The sequence below is a fragment of the Macaca mulatta genome, chromosome 2 (assembly GCF_049350105.2).
Source record: "Macaca mulatta isolate MMU2019108-1 chromosome 2, T2T-MMU8v2.0, whole genome shotgun sequence".
Lineage (NCBI taxonomy): Eukaryota > Metazoa > Chordata > Mammalia > Primates > Cercopithecidae > Macaca > Macaca mulatta.
Window position 1 is genome coordinate 43412313 of NC_133407.1, and position 19830 is coordinate 43432142.

A 19830-nucleotide genomic window follows, 5' to 3' on the forward strand; every position below is an offset into this window, starting at 1 on the left:
AGGTTTAATACTTAACTTTAGCTCTATGACACTGAGCAAATATTTAACCTTTCTGATTTTTCTCTTCCTTTTTAAAAAATTTGAATAAATTGATATAAAATACTTGCATGTTTCTTATGAAGGTCAAATGAGGTTCTCTGGGAAGGGGTACAAAGCTTGGTGCCTAGTGCAGAGCAAACATGCAATCATCTCATCCCTTCTCTTCACTGGGTCAGCTCTTATGAATAGTTGGGCAGGACCTGGACTAGGGTGAGGCAAGAAGGTGCCTGAGTTACCCTGAGAGCAAAGCCTCATTAAATGATGCACCCTAGGTACCCTGCTTGCCCCTCCCTGGCCTCAGCAGTGCAGCTGAGGCAGTGTCAGATCAGGGCTGGAGCGTCTTAGGGTAGATGCCCCCCACCCCGCCACAATCTCTGGGACCATCTAACAGATGACACAGTAGAGGCCCAGACAGTCAGTATCATTTGATTTAAGTCAATCAGCTAGTAACTGGGAAGCCTGGAATGTGAATCTAGGCCTCTGGGCTCTTGGCCTCTGTTTTGGTGCCTTGAAGCCTATAGCTGAACTCTTTTCTCTAATAAGTCTGTACATTTTCTCAATAGGGAAAGAGGACATGTCTCAAATTTTCAGCACTTCTCAAGACATTTACTACAGGTCTTGCATGCAGTTGGGGTTTAATAAATAAACATGCATTGATTGAGAAAAAAAGAGATATTCTCATGGCATTATAATTTTAATGCATGGAAATAGTTATAATAAACATTAACCCAGCCGAAGGAGAGAAATGCGTTAATTTCACAACATGTTCAGCTCTATAAGATGTTAGCTTTTCAGGCTCCACAGGGGATCTGGAACGCTGGAACTCACATAGACTCACTCCCACTGTTTCAAAAGAGAAAACTGTAGTTTGGAAGGGGAAATGGTAGCTGGAGACAGAAAATGGAGAAGTGGGGGAGGTAGAGGGAATTTTGCTACAGTAATGTAGGCAGTGTTTAAACCAGGAGTAAAGGAAAGAGAAAAGCAGTGCTGCTCATGCATCAGTGAGCAAACCCATCACTTGAGGATCCTGTTAAAATGCAGATTCAGTTCAGGAGGTCTGGGTGAGGCCTGGGATTCTGTATTTTTGAGAAGATCCCAGGCGATGCTGATGGTGCTAGCTCAGGGACCACAGTATGTGCATGGAAGAAATTGCATGGAGGGTTTGAGTTTGTGAATCTGGTCCAATGGAAGCACTGTCTTCAATCTGGCAGTTCTCAGTATTCCCACTCACTGTTTTCCATTCTTCTGCAGGGGAAATCTGTGCATTCAAGATACATGGCCAGGAGCTGCCCTTTGAGGCTGTGGTGCTCAACAAGACATCAGGAGAGGGCCGGCTCCGTGCCAGGAGCCCCATTGACTGTGAGTTGCAGAAGGAGTACACATTCATCATCCAGGCTTATGACTGTGGTGCTGGGCCCCGCGAGACGGCCTGGAAAAAGTCACACAAGTGAGTGGCCTGACAGAGCCCTCTGGACGCCCCTCCTTCCCCTGCCCACCCCACTTCATTCACATGCTGCTTTTCAGATACGTTTACCCCCTTGTCACACCATGGTGCTCCAACTTTGCTCAACTGTTCGCCAGTTTCCTGGTCCCATGCAGGCATCTTCACAGTCTGCTTTCTATACCTGGAATATTCTACTCCCTCTTCTTCACTGAAAGATATTCCTGTTTCACCCTCAGGTCTGCGTTTAGGTGTCTCTTCTTCCAGAAAGCCTTCCCTAAGCCAACCCACCCCCGCAGACCTGGTCAGGACCTTTCCTTGGGCCTCTGCAGTGCTAGAAGCTGCTCTCTGTCACAGCACTTTTCACTGTGGGTTGTCACTGCTTTCTCCCTTATGAAGTTTATCTCAGAGCCTAACAGAGTAAGAGGGGTTAAATTCTTACTGAATGAAGGAATGGATGAATAGAGGGAGGAATGAACAGTAAACCTGTTGCCTAAAGCTGGGGCAGAGGGAAGGGCATAAAAGTCTCTCTGGGATGGATTCATCTCACAGCGTCAGAGCAAGGGCAAGTAGAGAGTCTCCAGTGAGAGGGAGGATGGGACACTCAAACAACTGCTTCAACCAGCTGGTGGTTTCTCCTTTCACTTGGCCTTGGGACCTCAGTCAGTGCCCCCAGGAGGTGCAGGAGGTTGGTATGACTCTTTCTTTACCACCATCTCTTCCTTTCTGTGTGTGGTCCCAGGGCCGTGGTCCATATCCAGGTGAAGGATGTCAATGAGTTTGCTCCCACCTTCAAAGAGCCAGCCTACAAGGCTGTTGTGACAGAGGGCAAGATCTATGACAGCATTCTGCAGGTGGAGGCTGTTGATGAGGACTGCTCCCCCCAGTACAGCCAGATCTGCAACTATGAAATCGTCACCACAGATGTGCCTTTTGCCATCGACAGAAATGGTAAGTATCCTCAGAGGACCCCCGTGGGATCAGGAAAACAAATCCACCACCTCCACTCTGAAGGCCCAAACAGGGCTCTGAATGTGCTTGGCAAGTTATGCCTCCCTTGCCATGTTTGGTCTAAGCTCCATAACCCAGAACTCAGTCCCATGCTTGAGGGAATGGCCTTATCTGATTAGCAGCCCTGCCATGTCTAAAACACCCTCAGGAAACCTCAGAAACCTACTCACTCAATGTAGTCTGTACAACTCACGGTGCCACACATCTGGATACTGAAGATGGTTGGTTTCCTGGTCAAATTTTCCAGTTGTCATCCAGAAGTGAGTCATGCCATCAGCTTGGCCGTATCTGGGTCTCTTTCCTATGTAATAAGTCGTAATACCAGCCCTATTGCCCCCAGATGAAGAGATGCTAAGAGAAGAGGTGGGACTTTTGAAGTACCTTCTAAACTATAGATTCATTCAGGATTTTTTTTTTTTTTTTTGAGATGGAGTTTTGCTCTTGTAGCCCAAGCGACAGTGTCGCGTCAAGTACAATGTCGTGATCTTGTCGCCCAAGTATAACGTTGTGATCTTCACTCACTGCAACCTCCACCTCCTGGGTTCAAGTGATTCTGCTGCCTCAGCCTCCTGAGGAGCTGGGACTACAAGCATGCACCACCATGCTCAACTAATTTTGTGTTTTTAGTAGAGATGGGGTTTCACCATGTTGGTCAGCCAGTTTCAAACTCCTGACCTCACCTGATCCACCCACCTTGGCCTCCCAAAGTGCTGGGATTACAGACATGAGCCACCACGCCCAGCCTCATTTAGGATTTTATAAAGCTCTTGCCAATGTCCTTTTTGAGAATTTCAACCCCAGTGAGAATGAAGAATGAAAGAACCCTCCCATGATAATGCAATCCCAGACTGAGCAAGACTGAAAGCATTCCTATAAAGCCATTTGGACATTTCCCCATCACCACGAATAGAAAACTCATTGTAGTATAAACACCACAACCAGAGGCCCAACAACTCAGCCCACTTTAACTGTAAATTCCAACACCTTCAACAGCTAAAATCAAGTGTAATTATTTGCCAAGTACATTGTTTAATTATTAGTGTGAGTTTGTGGGTGTTTGTATGTTCTTCCTACTTTGTTTCCAATAAGATTTAAGTAGCACACAAAGACGCAAAAGTTGCCAAATTCAAACTCCATTCACTCTGTAATTATTGAGTGCCAGGCATGGTGCTGAATACTGGAAAGGAGATAGAGTGGAACTCAAAATAGACATGGGCCTGTCCACATACAGCTCATCATCTAGTGGAAAAAAATAGAAAATCCAGTGGCACCAAGGGTGAAGTTGGTGCACAAAGCATGCCATGAACCAGGGTTGGGCAACAAATTAGCTCTGTACCTCCTGATAGCCAATGTCTAGAGGAAAATAGCCTCAGCCACCTGCTTGTACACCTTCAGGAGAAACCCAACACTTCTTGATGTTGAGACCAGGTAGAAACTTACTTTATGTCACTGTCTTCTGCACCCTGAGACTGCGGCAGATGCCATAGGGGCTAGAAGCCAAGGAGACACTCTCATCCCTGTCTTTAAGTAGCTTCGGATCAGTCTGGGAAGACAGAACTAATATTCATAAGACAGAAAAAATAATAAGATAATTTCCCTCTAAAATGCTAAAACATGGGGAAAAGACAATTACATACCTGGACACCATGAGATAATTGTACAGGCCACAATGTCAATGCACAAGCAAGTAAAGGAGGAAATATAGGACTTTAATTGAAGTTTGGCTCAAAACTAAGAAGAAGGTAATTTTAATTAGTAGAGCCTGTCAGAACCATTCCCTGGTAGTTTCTCCCACAGGCTCTGTGAAATGGCTAGCCTGTCCCCACCACAGAGGCACACATGGGCACACACCGCTCCATAAAATATAGAACAACTTCTTTGTATTTGTCTCCTCTGGGTTTCTTTTTCTATATAATCAGTTGCGCAGCGTATTCCATAAAAGCTTTGGAATTTGGGGAGTGACAAGTCCATGGTGAATAGCAAAACTAGACAAGTGGAGGTGTCTGTGCTCAGTGGTCAAACTCTACTTGGCCTCCTGCCCTAGTTCTGAAGAGCCACAGCTCAGTGAGAGATGAGATGCAAATTCTTTCTTTGGAGGGTAAACTGCCCCAGTCATGAAGATAATTACTCACCTTGATGAGCCATTTTGCTAACATATGCCAATTTATTTCCCTGGCTGTCTCATTAAAAGTGAGTAATGGGCCTTTGCCAGGTTTGTGCCTCTGATGCTGGTTTACAATCTAAGATGAAGAGGATAATGGGCACTCTCAGGGAGTGTGGGCCCCTGATAGCGAGGTGTACAGAAGCAGTCCTCCAGGTAATGAAGCAGGACCAAGGGGCAGACACAGAGACGGCTCCCATTCTAATGAGCTTCCCAATTGGCTCTTATCCATCAGTTTCTCTGAGCGACCTTTCTGGCTCCTTGAAGAAGCATTTTGCATGCTCATAGGGAAAGTGCTGCTGAATTTAGAGCCTGCTCATCGAGGCCTAGGTTTCCCCTGCCCCATGGCTTCAGATAGATGTCTCCTGTCCCCTCCAACCTTCCAGGCTCTTTGCTTGTGGGGTAAAGAATAGCAGCAGGGAGAATAGAAGACACAGTGTGGAGTCAGCCTGACCTGGCTTTAACCAGAGACTCACCCTGTTCCTGCCAGAGGCCTTCAGACTCCCTTTGAATTCCTCCGTATGAAATTATGGCATTATCAGTCCTTACCTCATTGTGGGGTTGTGAGTACTCAAGGAGAAGCAGTGTGTGGGGATAATGTTTGCTGCAGGGTATCTGACATACAGAGAGCATTCAATTAATGGTGCCACAGTTATTAAATATTTACCTGGGTGATTGGGACATGAGATTTCTTTACCAGGCTTAAATTATGAGCAGGTAGCTATGAGTGCATCATATCACCTTCCTCTTGGAAAGTTCTGGATCTATTTGAGATGGCCTCATCTGCTAGCTAGTTTTTCTGAGATAAGCAGAGCTTGGGTCCTTAAAATTGAATCCTAAAACATAAAGAGCTAGCCTAATAACACTGTCACAGTGGTGATAGAGCTAGGACTCAACCCGGGTCTCCTGAGTGTGAGCCCCAAGGCCTTTCCATCAGATCACACCTCCTTGATGATAACTTACAGAGTGCATGGCAGTGGTGTTTAAGTTTGCAAACACAAAGTATGGGGCAATGTCAGCAAAAAGGCAGAGAAGGAGATCCCAGCCTTCATTCCTCCACAAAGTACAATCAGACAGCTATCTATGAAAGAAAATAGCTGTAGGAGAGCTCAGGAGTCCAGTTGAGAAGATACAGCAACACAGTGTAAGAAAAACAATGAGAATAATTGCACAAAAAGAGTAGGAAGAACAGTTTCATCTTGCATGCATCAGCTCATCCCCCAGACCAGCATTGCTTAGCACAGAGAGAGAACTCCTTAGCTCAAAAGTTACCCTTGAAGAGAAAACATAATGGGATGAACAACCAGTTTCCTGAGATTTCAGGACACTCCCCCAAAGGACCTCTTTCAGTTTCACCCCACCCCAAATAGCTGGGGAGATCAGCGTGACTGAGACATTTGGAGACATCTGGGAACAAAGAAGCATGGTGCTATCAGTATCAGCAATGTCGCAGGAGCCACCAGGGTCCCCAGTGGCTGCTCTGCATAGGACCCCAGCTGTCTTCTACCCTCAGGATCTTGACAGCCTCACAGCCACCACACACCCCTGACTGGTTTTCACTGCCAAGGAGCCCACAATGTTTACTATTATGGAACTCAGCAGCTTCTGCCACTGAGGAAACCAACAACCAGTACAGCCACAGGGGCCCCTCACAATTTTTGCTGAGGACCCCACAGTTTTTCACTTTTGCAGTTTCTAGGTGCTTGAGTTACCACCTCTCTTCTTCTCCTCTCCCCAAAGCTTCCCTAGTGCTGCCATTATAGACACCCCAACCCAGGAACTCAGGGAAGCCACTACACGTATGCCCCAAAACGGCCTGGGCTCCAGCCAGATATCCATCTGTCACCACGACGTGTGTACCTGTGACTAACCCCTTGGCTGTGTGTACCTGAGCAGCTGGCCCCAACTCCCATTACCAGCTCTAACAGCTGAAAATATGTCTGCATCTGGCTTCTGTGCCTACATGCATTCTTACCCCCAGCCCTGGCTCCTACAGCTGTACACGTGCAAACCCCAACTTTTGTCCCTGGCTCCCACCATTGTGCTTATACCTGCAGCTCACCCCTGCAGCTGCATACACGTACACTTCCAGCTTGATCCCCATAGCTGCAAATGCATATGTAGCTGGCCTAACTCCTATTGGTGACCCCCACCACCACATGGGTGCCTGCAGCTCGTCCTTACAATTGCACACATGTATACCATGAGCCTTGACTGCTATAGTCATGTATGTACATGCCATCAGCCACCATATAACCACAGTTGGCTCTGCCCCAGCCCTAACCATTATGTGCATGTCCACAACTGAGTATGAACACACCAATGGCCCTGACTCCCCCTGCTGGGTGCACCAGTCCTTTGTCACTGGACCCAGGGCACCACTGAGTATACCTACAGTCCTGTCAGACACTGTGGACCTCCCACAGCCTTTGCCACACCAAGGTACACACAGTTGCAAATGTTACAGACCTCAGCTCCTGAACCAATAAGACATTGCATCCCTCTCCAAGACCTGGAGCCACCATACACTAGGCACTAAGCATGGTGCCACAGTGCTGTCCAGCATTACCCTTCCCCACCCTCACCTACCCATAAGTGAAGGATTTTCCTTAATGAATCCAGTTCATAAAGTCTGGAAAAGGTGATTGTTTCTTCAAATGCTCACACACTTACGCAAGACTACAAATATCATGAAGGATCAGGGACATGCAGTAGCACCAAAGAAACACGATATACTGTCAGTAAGTAACCAACTCCAAAGAATAGCTATTGAATTCCTGATAAGAATTTGAACTAAATTGTTCTAAAAAACTCAATGACCTACAAGAGAACACAGATAAACAATTAACTAAATCAGGAAAACAATAGAAGAACAATACCAGAAGTTCAACAAGCGATAGAAAATATAAAAAGAACCAAACAAATTTTGGAGCTTAAGAATACAATGACTGTATTTTAAAAATGGAATAGAGAGCTTCAGTAGCTGACTCAACCAAGCAGAATAAAGAATAAGCAAACTTAAAGACAGGTCATTTGAAGTTGTCCAGTAAGAGGACAAAAAAGATGAAAAGAATAAAAAAAATCAAGAAAGCCTACATAATGTAAGCAACACTATGAAGAGAGCTTATATTCATGTTATGGGATATTTATATGGCTAAGAAAGAAAGAAAGGGGTAGAAAGCTTATTTAAAGACATAATGGCAGATATGTTCTCAAATATGGGGAGATATATGGACATCTAGATACTTCAAGCTTAAAGTTCTCTAATTACGTTCAACCCCAAAAGACTTTGCCATGACACATTATAATAAAACTGTCAATAAATTGAAGACACAGAGAATTTTGAAAGCAGAGAAAGAAAAAAAAAGTATATATCATATACATGGGAACTTCACTGAAGCTATCAATGGATTTCTCAACAGAAACCTTGCAGGCCAGAAAAGAATAGGATTATATATTTATGACGCTGAAAGAAAAAGAAAGAAAAAAAAACTACCAACCAAGGGTACTTTACCTGACAAAGCTATTTTTCAGAAATTAAGGAGAAACAAACACTTTCTCAGACAAACAAAAGCTTAGGGCATTCATTGCCACTAGATCTGCCTTACAATAAATGATAAGGGGAGTTTTTCAAGCTGAAACAAAAGGATGCTTTTTGTTAATACAAAATCATATGAAGGTATGAAACTCACAGGTAAAGATCAGTATATATTCAAATTCAAAATATTCAAATACTGCTAAGGTGATACGTAAATCACTTGTAACTCTAAAGGCTAAAAGACAAAAGTATTAAAATCATTATAGCTAAAATGACTTGTTAATGAATACACAATATAAAAAAGTAAATTGTGGCACAAAAATATAAAATGGGGGGAATAAAAGTGCAAAGCTTGTATGTGCATTTCATGTTAAGTTTTTATCAGCTTACAATAGACTGGTACAAGCATAATATGTTTTATAATATGTAAGCCTCAGTAACCACCAAGTAAAAGCCTGTAGTAGATACACAAAAAAATAAAGAGAAAGGAATCAAAGCATACTGCTACAGACAGTTATCAAGTCACAAAGGAAGACAGCAAGAGAGAAAGAAAGGAACAAAAGATCACCAAACAACCAGCAAAGGTTGATAAAATAGCAATATTAAGTCTTGACCTATCAAAAATTACTTTAAATGTAAATGGACTAAATGCACCTATCAAAAGGCATAGAGTGGATAAAACAAGACCCAACTATATGATGCCTACAAGAGATTCACTTCACTTTTAAGGACATGCAAATAATAAAAGTGAAGATAGGATAAAATATTTTGTGCAAATGGAAACCAAAAGAGAGCAGTGGTAGCTATACTTATATCAAACAAAATAGCCTTTAAGTCAAAAACTGCAAAAAGAGGCAAAGAAAGTCATTATATGATAATAAAAAAGTAAAATCATTAAGAAGATATAGCAATTGTAAGTATATGTGTACCCAACACTAGAGCATGTAAACATATAAAGTAAATACTAACAAATTTGAAGGGAGAAATGGACAACAATAGAAAAATAGTAAGAAACTGCTTTCAACAATGGATAGAGCATCAAGAGATAAAATCAGTAAGGAAACACTGGATTTGAACTGTTATACTTTAGACCAAATGGACCTAACAGACATATACAGAACACTTTATCAAACAGTAGCAGAATATATAATACACATAGAACAGTCTCCAGGAAGATCACATGTTAGGTCATTGTTTTCAATGAAACTCTTCAAGTTTCTCCACCAAGTTAGCTGGTAGCTACTGTGCTCAGCAACCACCAGAAGCTCAGACAAAAGAACATCAGCACGGGAATTCACCCACAAGGATCCCTTTGAGGCAGCTTTGCCATTAGAAATTAGGCTGTGGGCACAGCTTCAATGATACAACCACAATGTGAAAGTTTAAAAGGTTTTAGTACCTACAGATTCTGGGAATACATGGCATGCCTACAGGTCACACAGAGATCAGGAAGTGCAGGCTGGTAGAGAAAAAGAGACCCATGGGCCAATGTTTTTATTGAGTTCACAACATTAATTAAACACATTACCCATGGGGAGATTTGTTTTTGTTTTTGTTTTTGTTTTTTGAGACAGAGTTTCACTCTTGTTGCCCAGGCTGGAGTTGCAATGCTGCAATCTTGGTTCACCACAACCTCTGCCTCCCGGGTTCAAGTGATTCTCCTGCCTCAGCCTGCTGAGTAGCTGGGATTAACGGCATGCACCACAACATCTGATTACTTTTGTATTTTTAGTAGAGACGGGGTTTCTCCACGTTGGTCAGGCTGGTCTTAAACTCCTGACCTTAGGTAATCCACCTACCTCAGCCTCCCAAAGTGCTGGGATTACAGGTGTGAGCCACCACAACCAACCCCATGAGAAGTTTTAATTGTTGGCTTTAAAGCAAATAGGCATGAGTTCTAGGAGGTCACATGTTCACTGAAAGGTAGTCACTGTGGCATATCTGCACAGTCCATGCAGAGTATGGTGGGCAGCAGGACCAAGCAAGTAGGCTGTATCTAGCTGTCCCATAAGGAACTGGTCACCAGGAGGCTATTGTATAAGGCAGTTGTTTGAATTAGCCACACAGAGAAACTTGGAGATGTAGAACTGGAAACTGTGTTAAGAGTGACTGAGTCCTGCTTCTGGTATGGGGAAGTCTAACTAATATTCAAAATGAATGCCAAGGTAACATGAAATTGTAAGTATTCACTACAGCCATAAAGTCTTAAATTTAAAATTTAAATCATATAACATATTTTTGTCAACCATGATGGTATGAAACTAGAAATCAATAGCAGGACAAAAAACTAGAAAATTCACAAATATGTGAAATTAAATAATGTGGTCCTGAACAACAAATGGGTCAAAGAAGAAATCAAAAGGAAAATTTAAAAAATATCTTGAGGCAAATGAAAATGAAATCACAATATGTCAAAATTTTTCAGATGTAGGAAACACCATTTTAAAAGGGAATGTTATAGAAATAAACACCTAAATTTTAAAAGAAGAAAGATCTCAAATAACCTAATGTTATACATCAAGGAACTAGAACAAGAACAAACTAAACCCTGAATTAGTAAAAGGAAGGAAATAACAAAGGTTAGAACAGAAATGACTGAAACAGTAGAAAACAGTATAAAAGATCAATAACACCAAATTTTTTTCAATAGATAAACTAACTGATAAACCTTTAGCTAGGCTAAGAAAAAAACAGAGACAAGACTCAAATAGATGAAATCAGAAATGAAAGAGAAGACATTACAACTGATACTACTGAAATAATTTTCAAAGGATGATAAGAGACTGCTAAGAACACTTTTATACCAACAAATTGCATAACCTAGGAGAAACAGATAAGTTCCTAAAGACATGCAACCTACCAAGACAGAATAATAAGGAAATGAGAATCTGAACAGACCAATAATGAGTAAGAAGACTGAATTCATAATAATAGTTTTTTAAAATATCCCATCAAAGAAAATCCCAGGATCTGATGGATTCACAGCTGAATTCTACCAAACATTGAAAGAACTAATACTAATCCTTCTCAAACTTCCAAAACATTGAAGAGAAGGGAACACTTTCAACCTCATCTTATCAGGCTGGCATTACCCTGACATCAAAGTCAGACAAAGACAGTACAAGAAAAGAAAATTATAGGCCAATATTTCTGATGAGCTTAGATGCAAAAATAGTTCTCAACAAAATACTAGCAAACCAAATTCAACAGCACATTAAACGGATCATACACCATGATTAAGTGGGACTTAGCCCTGGGATGCAAAGAAAGTTCAACATACACAAATCAATAAATGTGATATACTACATTAACAGAATGAAGGACAAAGATCATATGATATCTCAATAGATGCAGAAAAAGCATTTCACAAAATTTAGCATCCTTTCATGATAAAAATTCTCAACAAATAATGTATAGAAGGAATGTCTTCAACACAATAAAGACTGCATATTACAAAGCCACAGCAAACATCATACTCCACGGTGAAAAGTTTAAAGCTTTTTTCTCAAAGGTAAGGAATAAGACAAGGATGCTCACTCTTGCCACTTTTATTCAACATAGTACTGAAAGTTCTATCCAGATCAATTAAGGAAGAAAAAGAAATAAAATGTACTCAAATCAGAGAGGAATAAGTAAAATTATCTGTTTGCAGATTACATGATTTTACATGGAGAAAACCCCAAAGACCCCACCAAAGACTGCTGTAACTAATAAATAAATTCAGAAAAGTTGCAGGATACAAAAGCAACATACAAAAATTATTTTCATTTTTGTACACTAACAACAAACTATCCAAAAAAGAAAATTTTTTAAATGCATTTACGATAGCATCAAAAGAAATAAAATACTTAGAAATAATTTAAGGAGGTGAAATATATGTACACAGAAAACTATAAAACATTGATGAAAGAAAATGTAGAAGACACAAATAAATTAGAAGATATCCCATGTTTATGGATTGGAAGAATCAATATTGTTAAAGTGTTCTACTCAGGAATCGAAAACCAAATACTGCACATTCTCACTTATAAACGGGACCTAAGCTATGGGTGTGCAAAGGCATACAGGGTGGTATAATGGACATTGGAGACTCAGAAGGAAAAGGATGAGAAGTGGGGAGGGGTAAAAAAAACTACCCATTGGGAACAATGTACACTACTTGGGTGATAGGTGCACTAATATCCGAGACCACCACTATACAATTCATGTAATGAAAAAACCACTTGTACCCCTAAAACTATTAAAATAAAAAAATTTAAAAATAAAATGTCTGTACTACCCAAAGCAAGATACAGACTCAATGCAATCTCTATCAAAATTACAATGGTAGTTTTCATAGTAACAGAAGATACAATCCTAAAATTCATATAGAATCACAAAAGACCTCAAATAGCTAAAGCAACCTTGAACAAGAGGAACAAACCTGGAAGTATTATATTTCCTGATTTCAAACTATAAAACTATATTGCAAAGCTATAGTAATCAAATCAGTATGTAGCTGTCATAAAAACAGACACATAGACCAATGGAGCAGAATAGAGAACCCAGAAATAAATATACACATATGTAGTTAGCTAATTTTCAACAAAGACCCCAAGAATACACAATGGAAAAGAACAGACTTGTGAATAAATAGTACTGAAAAAAACTGGATATCCACAAGCAAAACAAAGCAAAATTGGATGCTTCTGTTACACCATATACAAAAATAAATTCAAAATGGATTACAGACTTACACATAAGACCTGAAACTATAAAAACCCTAGAAGAAAATATAAGGAGAAGGCTCCTTGACGTTGATAGTGGCAATGATTTTTTAATTTGATAGCAAAAGCTTAGGCAACAAAAGCAAAATTAAACAAGTGGCACAACATCAAACTAAAAAGCTCTGCATAGCAAAGAAAGCATTCAACGAAATAGAGGCAACCTACAGAATGGGAAAATTATTTGTAGACCATATATGCAATAAAGAGTTATCCAAAATATATAAGGAACTCATATAACACACAATAGCAAAAAAAAAAAAAAAACAAACAAACAAAAAACCTGATTTCAAAATATGCAAAGGACCTGAATGGACATTTTTCCAAAGAAGGTATACAAAGAAGGTCAACGTGCATACAGAAAGATGTTCAATGTCACTAACAACCAGTAAAATGCAAATCAAACCCTCAATGAGCTATCACCTCACAACTATTAGGATGATTACCGTCAAAAAGTCCATGAGGAGAAGCATTGGTGAAGATGTGAAGAAAAGGGATTCCTTGCAGACTGTTGGTGAAAATGTAGATTGGTGCAGCTATTACAGAAAACAGCATGAATGTACCTCAAAAAATTACAAATAGAGCTACCATAGGTTCAGCAATTCCACTTTTGGGTATGTATCCACAGCGGGGAAAAAAATAAATATCTTGAAGAGATAGTTGCACTCCCATATTTATTGCAGCATTATTCACAATAGCAAAGATGCAGAAGCAACCTAAGTGACTGTTGACAGATGAATGGATAAAAATATGTGGGAGATACACACATACAATGGAATATTATTCAACCTTAAAAAAGAAGGAAATCCTGCCATTTGCAACAACCTGGATGAACCTGAAGGCCATTATACTCAGTGAAATATCCCAGACTCAGAAATACAAATGCCTCATGATATCACTTATATGTGAAATCTTAAAAGGTTGAACTCATAGAAATAGAGAGTAGAATCGTGGTTGCCAGTGTTTAGGGAGGGAGTGGGGGAAAAGAGAAGATATTGATCATAGGATATAAACTTTAGTTATTAATATAAGATGAATAAATACTGGAGAATGTACAGCAGGGTGACTACAGCTAATGGTAATGTATTATATACTTGAAATTTGCTGAGAATAGATCTCAACTGAGCTCACCACACACACACACACACACACACACAAAGGTAACAATGTGATGCGATGCATACGTTAAATAGCTTGATCATGGTAGTCATTTAATAATGTATACATATATTAAAACATCACATCATATATCCTAAATATATACAATTTTTATTTGTCAATCATACCTCCATAAAGCCAGAAAAAAATCCTGCAAATTGGTGGACACCACACTTGCATCCATCACTCGTGTGTGTGTGTCTGTGTGTGTGTGGTCTTTGACAAGTTACTTGAACTTTTTCTCAGACCCTCACCGGTAAAATGGGAATTAAATATTGTACCTGTGCAATGTGATTGTTACCTAAACTGATGCCAACAAAATATTAGAGCCTCTGGCACAAGGCAGCCACTCAGCCATGTTAGAGAATGACAGAGGAGGGAGCGGTAGGCTCTCAACAAAACCCAGTTACCACTTGGCAGATTTTTTACTTTGAAGCAATTGTTTGGTCTTCAAGCAGCCTCAGCTGGGCTCTCTCTCTCTCAGAAAGCTGCGCTAGTGAATAACAGGACTCATGCTTCTGAGCCAAATGTATTCTAAAGCCTGCTCCTTCTTAAAGTGAATGAAAATGTTTATTTCCCATATGAATGGAAAAGTGTTATATGCCTTGTGTGGGAAATTCAGAAAGCACAGAAAAGTATGAAGTCACCTATAATCCTGCCAAAGTAACCAGTATTAACAGTTAACCATTAAACCATTGTTTGCCAAATTACCAATAGTTTTTCTGTAAAGTTTTTAAACAAAATTAGGACCACAATATCCTTGCATTTGTCTGTCCTCCCTTTTTTCACTTAACATTTAATTACATGTATTTTCCCCATCTTTAAACATTCTTTATAATCACCACTTTTACTGCTGAGCAACAATCCATCTTATGTGTAGATGTTCTACTTAGCTCTTCCCTTACAGTGTCAGGCTATTTTTCAGTGTAATAAATACTAGATGAACATATTTGCACATATATCTGCAATTGTATCATTTCTCTAGAATCAATTTTTGGAGAAGGAATTGCACTCCCAAAAGGTATGAGCAATTTCAAACTGACTGGCATATATTGCCAAGTAGCTTTCCAGATAGGTTGTTCCAATTCAAATTCTACTAGAAGAGTGTTGGTCAGTACGTCTGTTTCATCCCCCCAGCCCCTACTCTCCCAGAGTTTTTTTAAAAAAATACCTAAACTAATACGCAAGGTAGGGACTGGTTGTTCTTTAAAGGTAAATTTCTCAAGTTCATTTGGAGAAATAGCTCCAGGGACTTATGTTCACCATGGTTAACTGTGGGATTAGGTCTCCTGAGAAGATAGTGGTAGAAAAATCATTCAAATATGGGAGAAAAAGATACAATTGCAACAGACGCAAAACAGGTGACTTTTCTGAGCTTTCAAAAAATTTTAAATGTGTATCTTATCGAAATATGACCTTCTCCCATGCAACAATTGGTCACAATACTGTACCCTCAGTTTTGACCTAATGCTTTAAATTCTGTGCTTTGAAACTCACTTTCACATGCACGAAGTTGGTGGTAGTGGAGAAGGTAAATTAGTTTCTCAGACAGTTTTATTAAGACTTGTTATGGAAGTAGAGCTGCAACAAATTGAGCTGAGGATTCAGCTTGTGTGTTTATTTTTCTACCATAATCAATAGTGTTTGGTCTGCTTAATGTTGTACACATTGTAAACTCTGAGTCTTCCTTTTGTAAGAGGAGTACCTTTTGAGAGCCATTTAATTTTAAAGGAAGTTATTTTTTTTTTTCAAAATTCAATGTGATGTTGTGAAAATATACTTCTCATGGTTATATTATAGTGCTTCCACCTGACAGAATTCCTCCCCTGTGATAACTATAACCACATGTAAGTTTGTTAGCAGAATCCATGGGGAGTGTTACCAACCAATACTGGGCCACTCCAGACCTGTGCGGGCCCTCAGAACTGAGAGGGAAACAGTAACTGAGGAAAATGAAAGGGATTTCGAACACCAGTCACTAAGCTAGAAACACGTCAAACGTGTTTTTATTCAGATATTTTTGACTGACTTTGTTAACTAAATTCTATCTCATATTGGTGGATGAAGCTATATTTTTAGAAATAGTCCAGAGAAGATAGCAGAATAGATTATTCTAATTCTTTTTTTTTTTTTTTTTTTGACGGAGTCTCACTCTGTTGCCCAGGCTGGAGTGCAGTGGCTTGATCTCGGCTCGCTGCAACCTCTGCCCGCCTCCCGGGTTCAAGTGGTTCTCTCGTCTCAGCCTCCCAAGCAGCTGGGATTACAGGTGCCTGCCACCACATCCAGCTAATTTTTGTAGTTTTAGTAGAGACAGGGTTTCACCTTGTTGGCCACACTGGTCTTGAACTCCTGACTTCGTTATCCGCCCACCTCAGCCTCCCAAAGTGCTGGGATTACAGGCATGAGTCACTGCGCCCGGCTGATTATTCTAACTCTTGATCCAGTGTCTTGGGCAACTTCGTATTCCCTCCTAGACATCAGTCAGCATCTGCTCCTCCTACTTCCCATTTCCTGCTCCTCCCAGCCTCACATAGATTCACATGTGCAGCACCTGCTCATGGCCTGGTGCCAATACTGTTTCACTAATATTGCCTAATTGTGGACCTTTTTTTTTTTTTTTTCTGATCTTTAAAGAATTACTTGAATTTTCTAACTTTCCAAGCTTTCTTGTTTCATTCCATGTTCTCTCAATATGCATAAACAATACACAGCAGTTAGAATAGAAGAAAGCTCATTTAGGTAATTTTTCTTTAGTTTTGATGAAATATAAAAATACACCTGAGTCAGGCCGGGTGTGTTGGCTCACGCCTGTAACCCTAGCACTTTGGGAGGATGAGGCAGGTGGATCACCTAAGATCAGGAGTTCAAGACCAGCCTGGCCAACACGGCAAAAACCCCATCTCTACAAAAAAACATAAAAATTAGCCAGGCATGTCCCAGTACTCGGGAGGCTGAGGCAGGAGAATCACTTGAACCCAGGAAGTGGAAGGTTGCAGTGAGCCGAGATCATGCCATTGAACTCCAGCCTGGGTGACAGAGCCAGACTCGCTCTCAAAAAATACACATATATATGGGTCAGCCGTTCCCTCTTTGTTTATTTTATTTTATTTTTTTTTCAGACAGTCTTGCTCTGTCACCCAGGCTGGAGTACAGTGCTGCAATCTCTGCTCACTACAACCTCCACCTCCCAGGTTCAAACAATTCTTGTGCCTCAGCCTCCTGAGTAGCTGGGACTACAGATGTGTACCACCACACCTGGCTAATTTTTGTTTTTTTAAATAGAGATGGGGTTTTACCATGTTGGCCAGGCTGGTCTCAAACTCATGTCCTCAAGCCATCTACCCACCTAGGCCTTCCAAAGTTCTGGGATTACAGACGTGAGCCACTGCACCCGGCCTGTTTTGTTGATTTGTTTTTTGATTTCAATGTTTAAAATTTAGTTTCTGGTAAAAGATGATAACATTTGAGTTCTAATTTGCTGTCAACTCTGCCACCAGAAAAAATGTAATAGGAATGAAATTATTCTCAGCAAAATACTTTAATCTCTTAGAATTAAAAGCTTAAAAGTATTAAATGCATTTTAGGTCTTTATTAGTTCTCTGGAACTAAAATTGTATTTCAGCAAAAAATAATGAATTAAAATTTTGCTCATTAATTACCAAATATTTATTTCAGAACCATAATATGAAACGCACAGAAACAAAAGCACACAAACAACTCTGAAAAAAAATTACTTGGTATCTCTTAGAGAAGAAAAATGTCTTCTTCGGGGCAAGAAGTGTGTTATTCTGTGTCACTTTCAGAAGGAGGTCACACGTTTTCTCATTGATCTTACTTCCTATTTGGTAGCAAAATAATGTGAGATGAGGCAGTGAACATTCCTGGCGACAAGCCCAGATGTGAAAAAATATGTGTCAGGACATTTTCTGAATTCCATCTTTTTCCCAGAGATATCCTTGCAGATGAATGGTCTTTGCCCTACGTCAGGGACACAATCACATGGCTGTACTTTAGGAGTAAGTCTTCTGGCAGCCCATTACTTATAAACACAAGCCAGCTGGATTCCAGGCGTGCACTCGAAATTCCCTGGCAGTCCTATTGCACGGCTACGTGGCTTCAGCCAGTGGGTTCCCAGGAATTTGCTACCAAAGCATAAGCAGGCTGCAAGTGGAGCCATGCTCCTGTTTGCCCTTGTTTTTACAAAGAGATAAGGAAAAGGGTCACTTTCTTTCTGTGAAGGTGGGTGGAGTGGAGAAGAGATTTGTGAGAAGTACAGTGTCATTAAATCGAGCTGAAATGCTTTTGAACATCTCTGTTCCTCAGGCAACATCAGGAACACTGAGAAGCTGAGCTATGACAAACAACACCAGTATGAGATCCTGGTGACCGCCTACGACTGTGGACAGAAGCCCGCTGCTCAGGACACCCTGGTGCAGGTGGATGTGAAGCCAGTTTGCAAGCCTGGCTGGCAAGGTGGGCCTGTTTTATCAGTCTTGTGTGAAGGCAGCATGGTCTGGTGTATAGAAAGTGCTGTACTTGTTCTCAAATCATCACAACACACAACTTTTTTAAGTGTAGTTACTTTGCTGTGAGAAATAAGGTAGCTTGCTTATTCTCACAACTCTTAGGTAATATATTATCCCCATTTTTCAGCTGAGAATGTCATAGACATCTCCTCTAACCTCATGCGCCCTGTTTGTCCAGTGCTCCCTTTCTCAAATCTCATGACATCTTTGATCAATAGAAATTATCTCACAGCATGTAGGAGAAATTGCCAGCAAGCCTATTCACTTTACCCTAGGGTGCTGAGTCTACCTAATGCATTTCAAGTTTTACATCACGGATCAACACCTAGGGAAAGTCATCGTGTTCTTTGTGCTCACACAGAGTGCACACAGGCAGAGGCGGGAGACCCAGAATCCAGCCTCTGGATTAGGGAGTATATAAAATGTTGACTCTGGGAATAAAGAAGCAATGGCTTTTGATGGAGGTGGATTTTTTTGTCAGTTTAGCTCTTTTAAAATGCAAGGAAAACTAAATGCTTAGGTCGCCCTTAGATAATAGAGTTTATCACTGAACTGAGGGCAAGTAAGGAAGGTGAGGACAGCTGCATAGATGGACCTTACAGAGATTTGAGTGATTTGTGGAATAATAATAGCTTTAGTGGTAATGCTAATAGATCTGGTGGCTGAGCAGGGATTCTAGAATTATCTCTGCACCATTATTTTGGTGGCCCAATGACTCCCTGTCTCTACTTCATGTGTTGAAGATGCTGCAGGCTATTGCTTACTCATAACTCATAAAGTGCTTCATTTCTGAGTATTGCCTTCTTTTGGTGTGTCTTTAAGCTTCTGCCTCCCCCTTATATTCTCATATTTTCTCTCTGTCTCTCTGCCCCTCTCTCTCTCTCTGTCTCTCTCTGCTATCTTTAATTCTTAAATTCCCTAGAAAGAGTTGATATTAGTCACTCACATCCATGTAGGGAAGACTGATGCCAGACCACCCTATAAATCTCTCGTCAGTCTTTGAATGACTGCTTTTTATTCAGTTATTCATTCCTAATCCAATTCATCAGGGTCAGATTGGCAGGACATCATGGTACAAAGTAAGGACACCTGTGTCTGAGAAGCTGCCTGACATCATTCCCCTCAGAAGGCAGTTCTCAAAGCGCTCCTCCCTTGAACAACTTGATCTCCCTTAAACTTAAAACTGAAAAGAT

The 19830-nt window shown here is 40.6% G+C and overlaps 1 protein-coding gene across 1 annotated transcript in view; it reads left to right on the forward strand.

The window, feature by feature from the left end:
* CLSTN2 (calsyntenin 2) overlaps positions 1–19830 on the forward strand; it is a 651167-nt gene that overhangs the window by 485075 nt on the left and 146262 nt on the right. The window contains exons 3-5 of the mRNA XM_015132004.3: positions 1291–1486; positions 2223–2431; positions 18435–18584. Of these exons, the coding sequence (XP_014987490.2) occupies positions 1291–1486; positions 2223–2431; positions 18435–18584 (555 nt within the window). The remainder of the gene's footprint in view (positions 1–1290; positions 1487–2222; positions 2432–18434; positions 18585–19830) is intronic.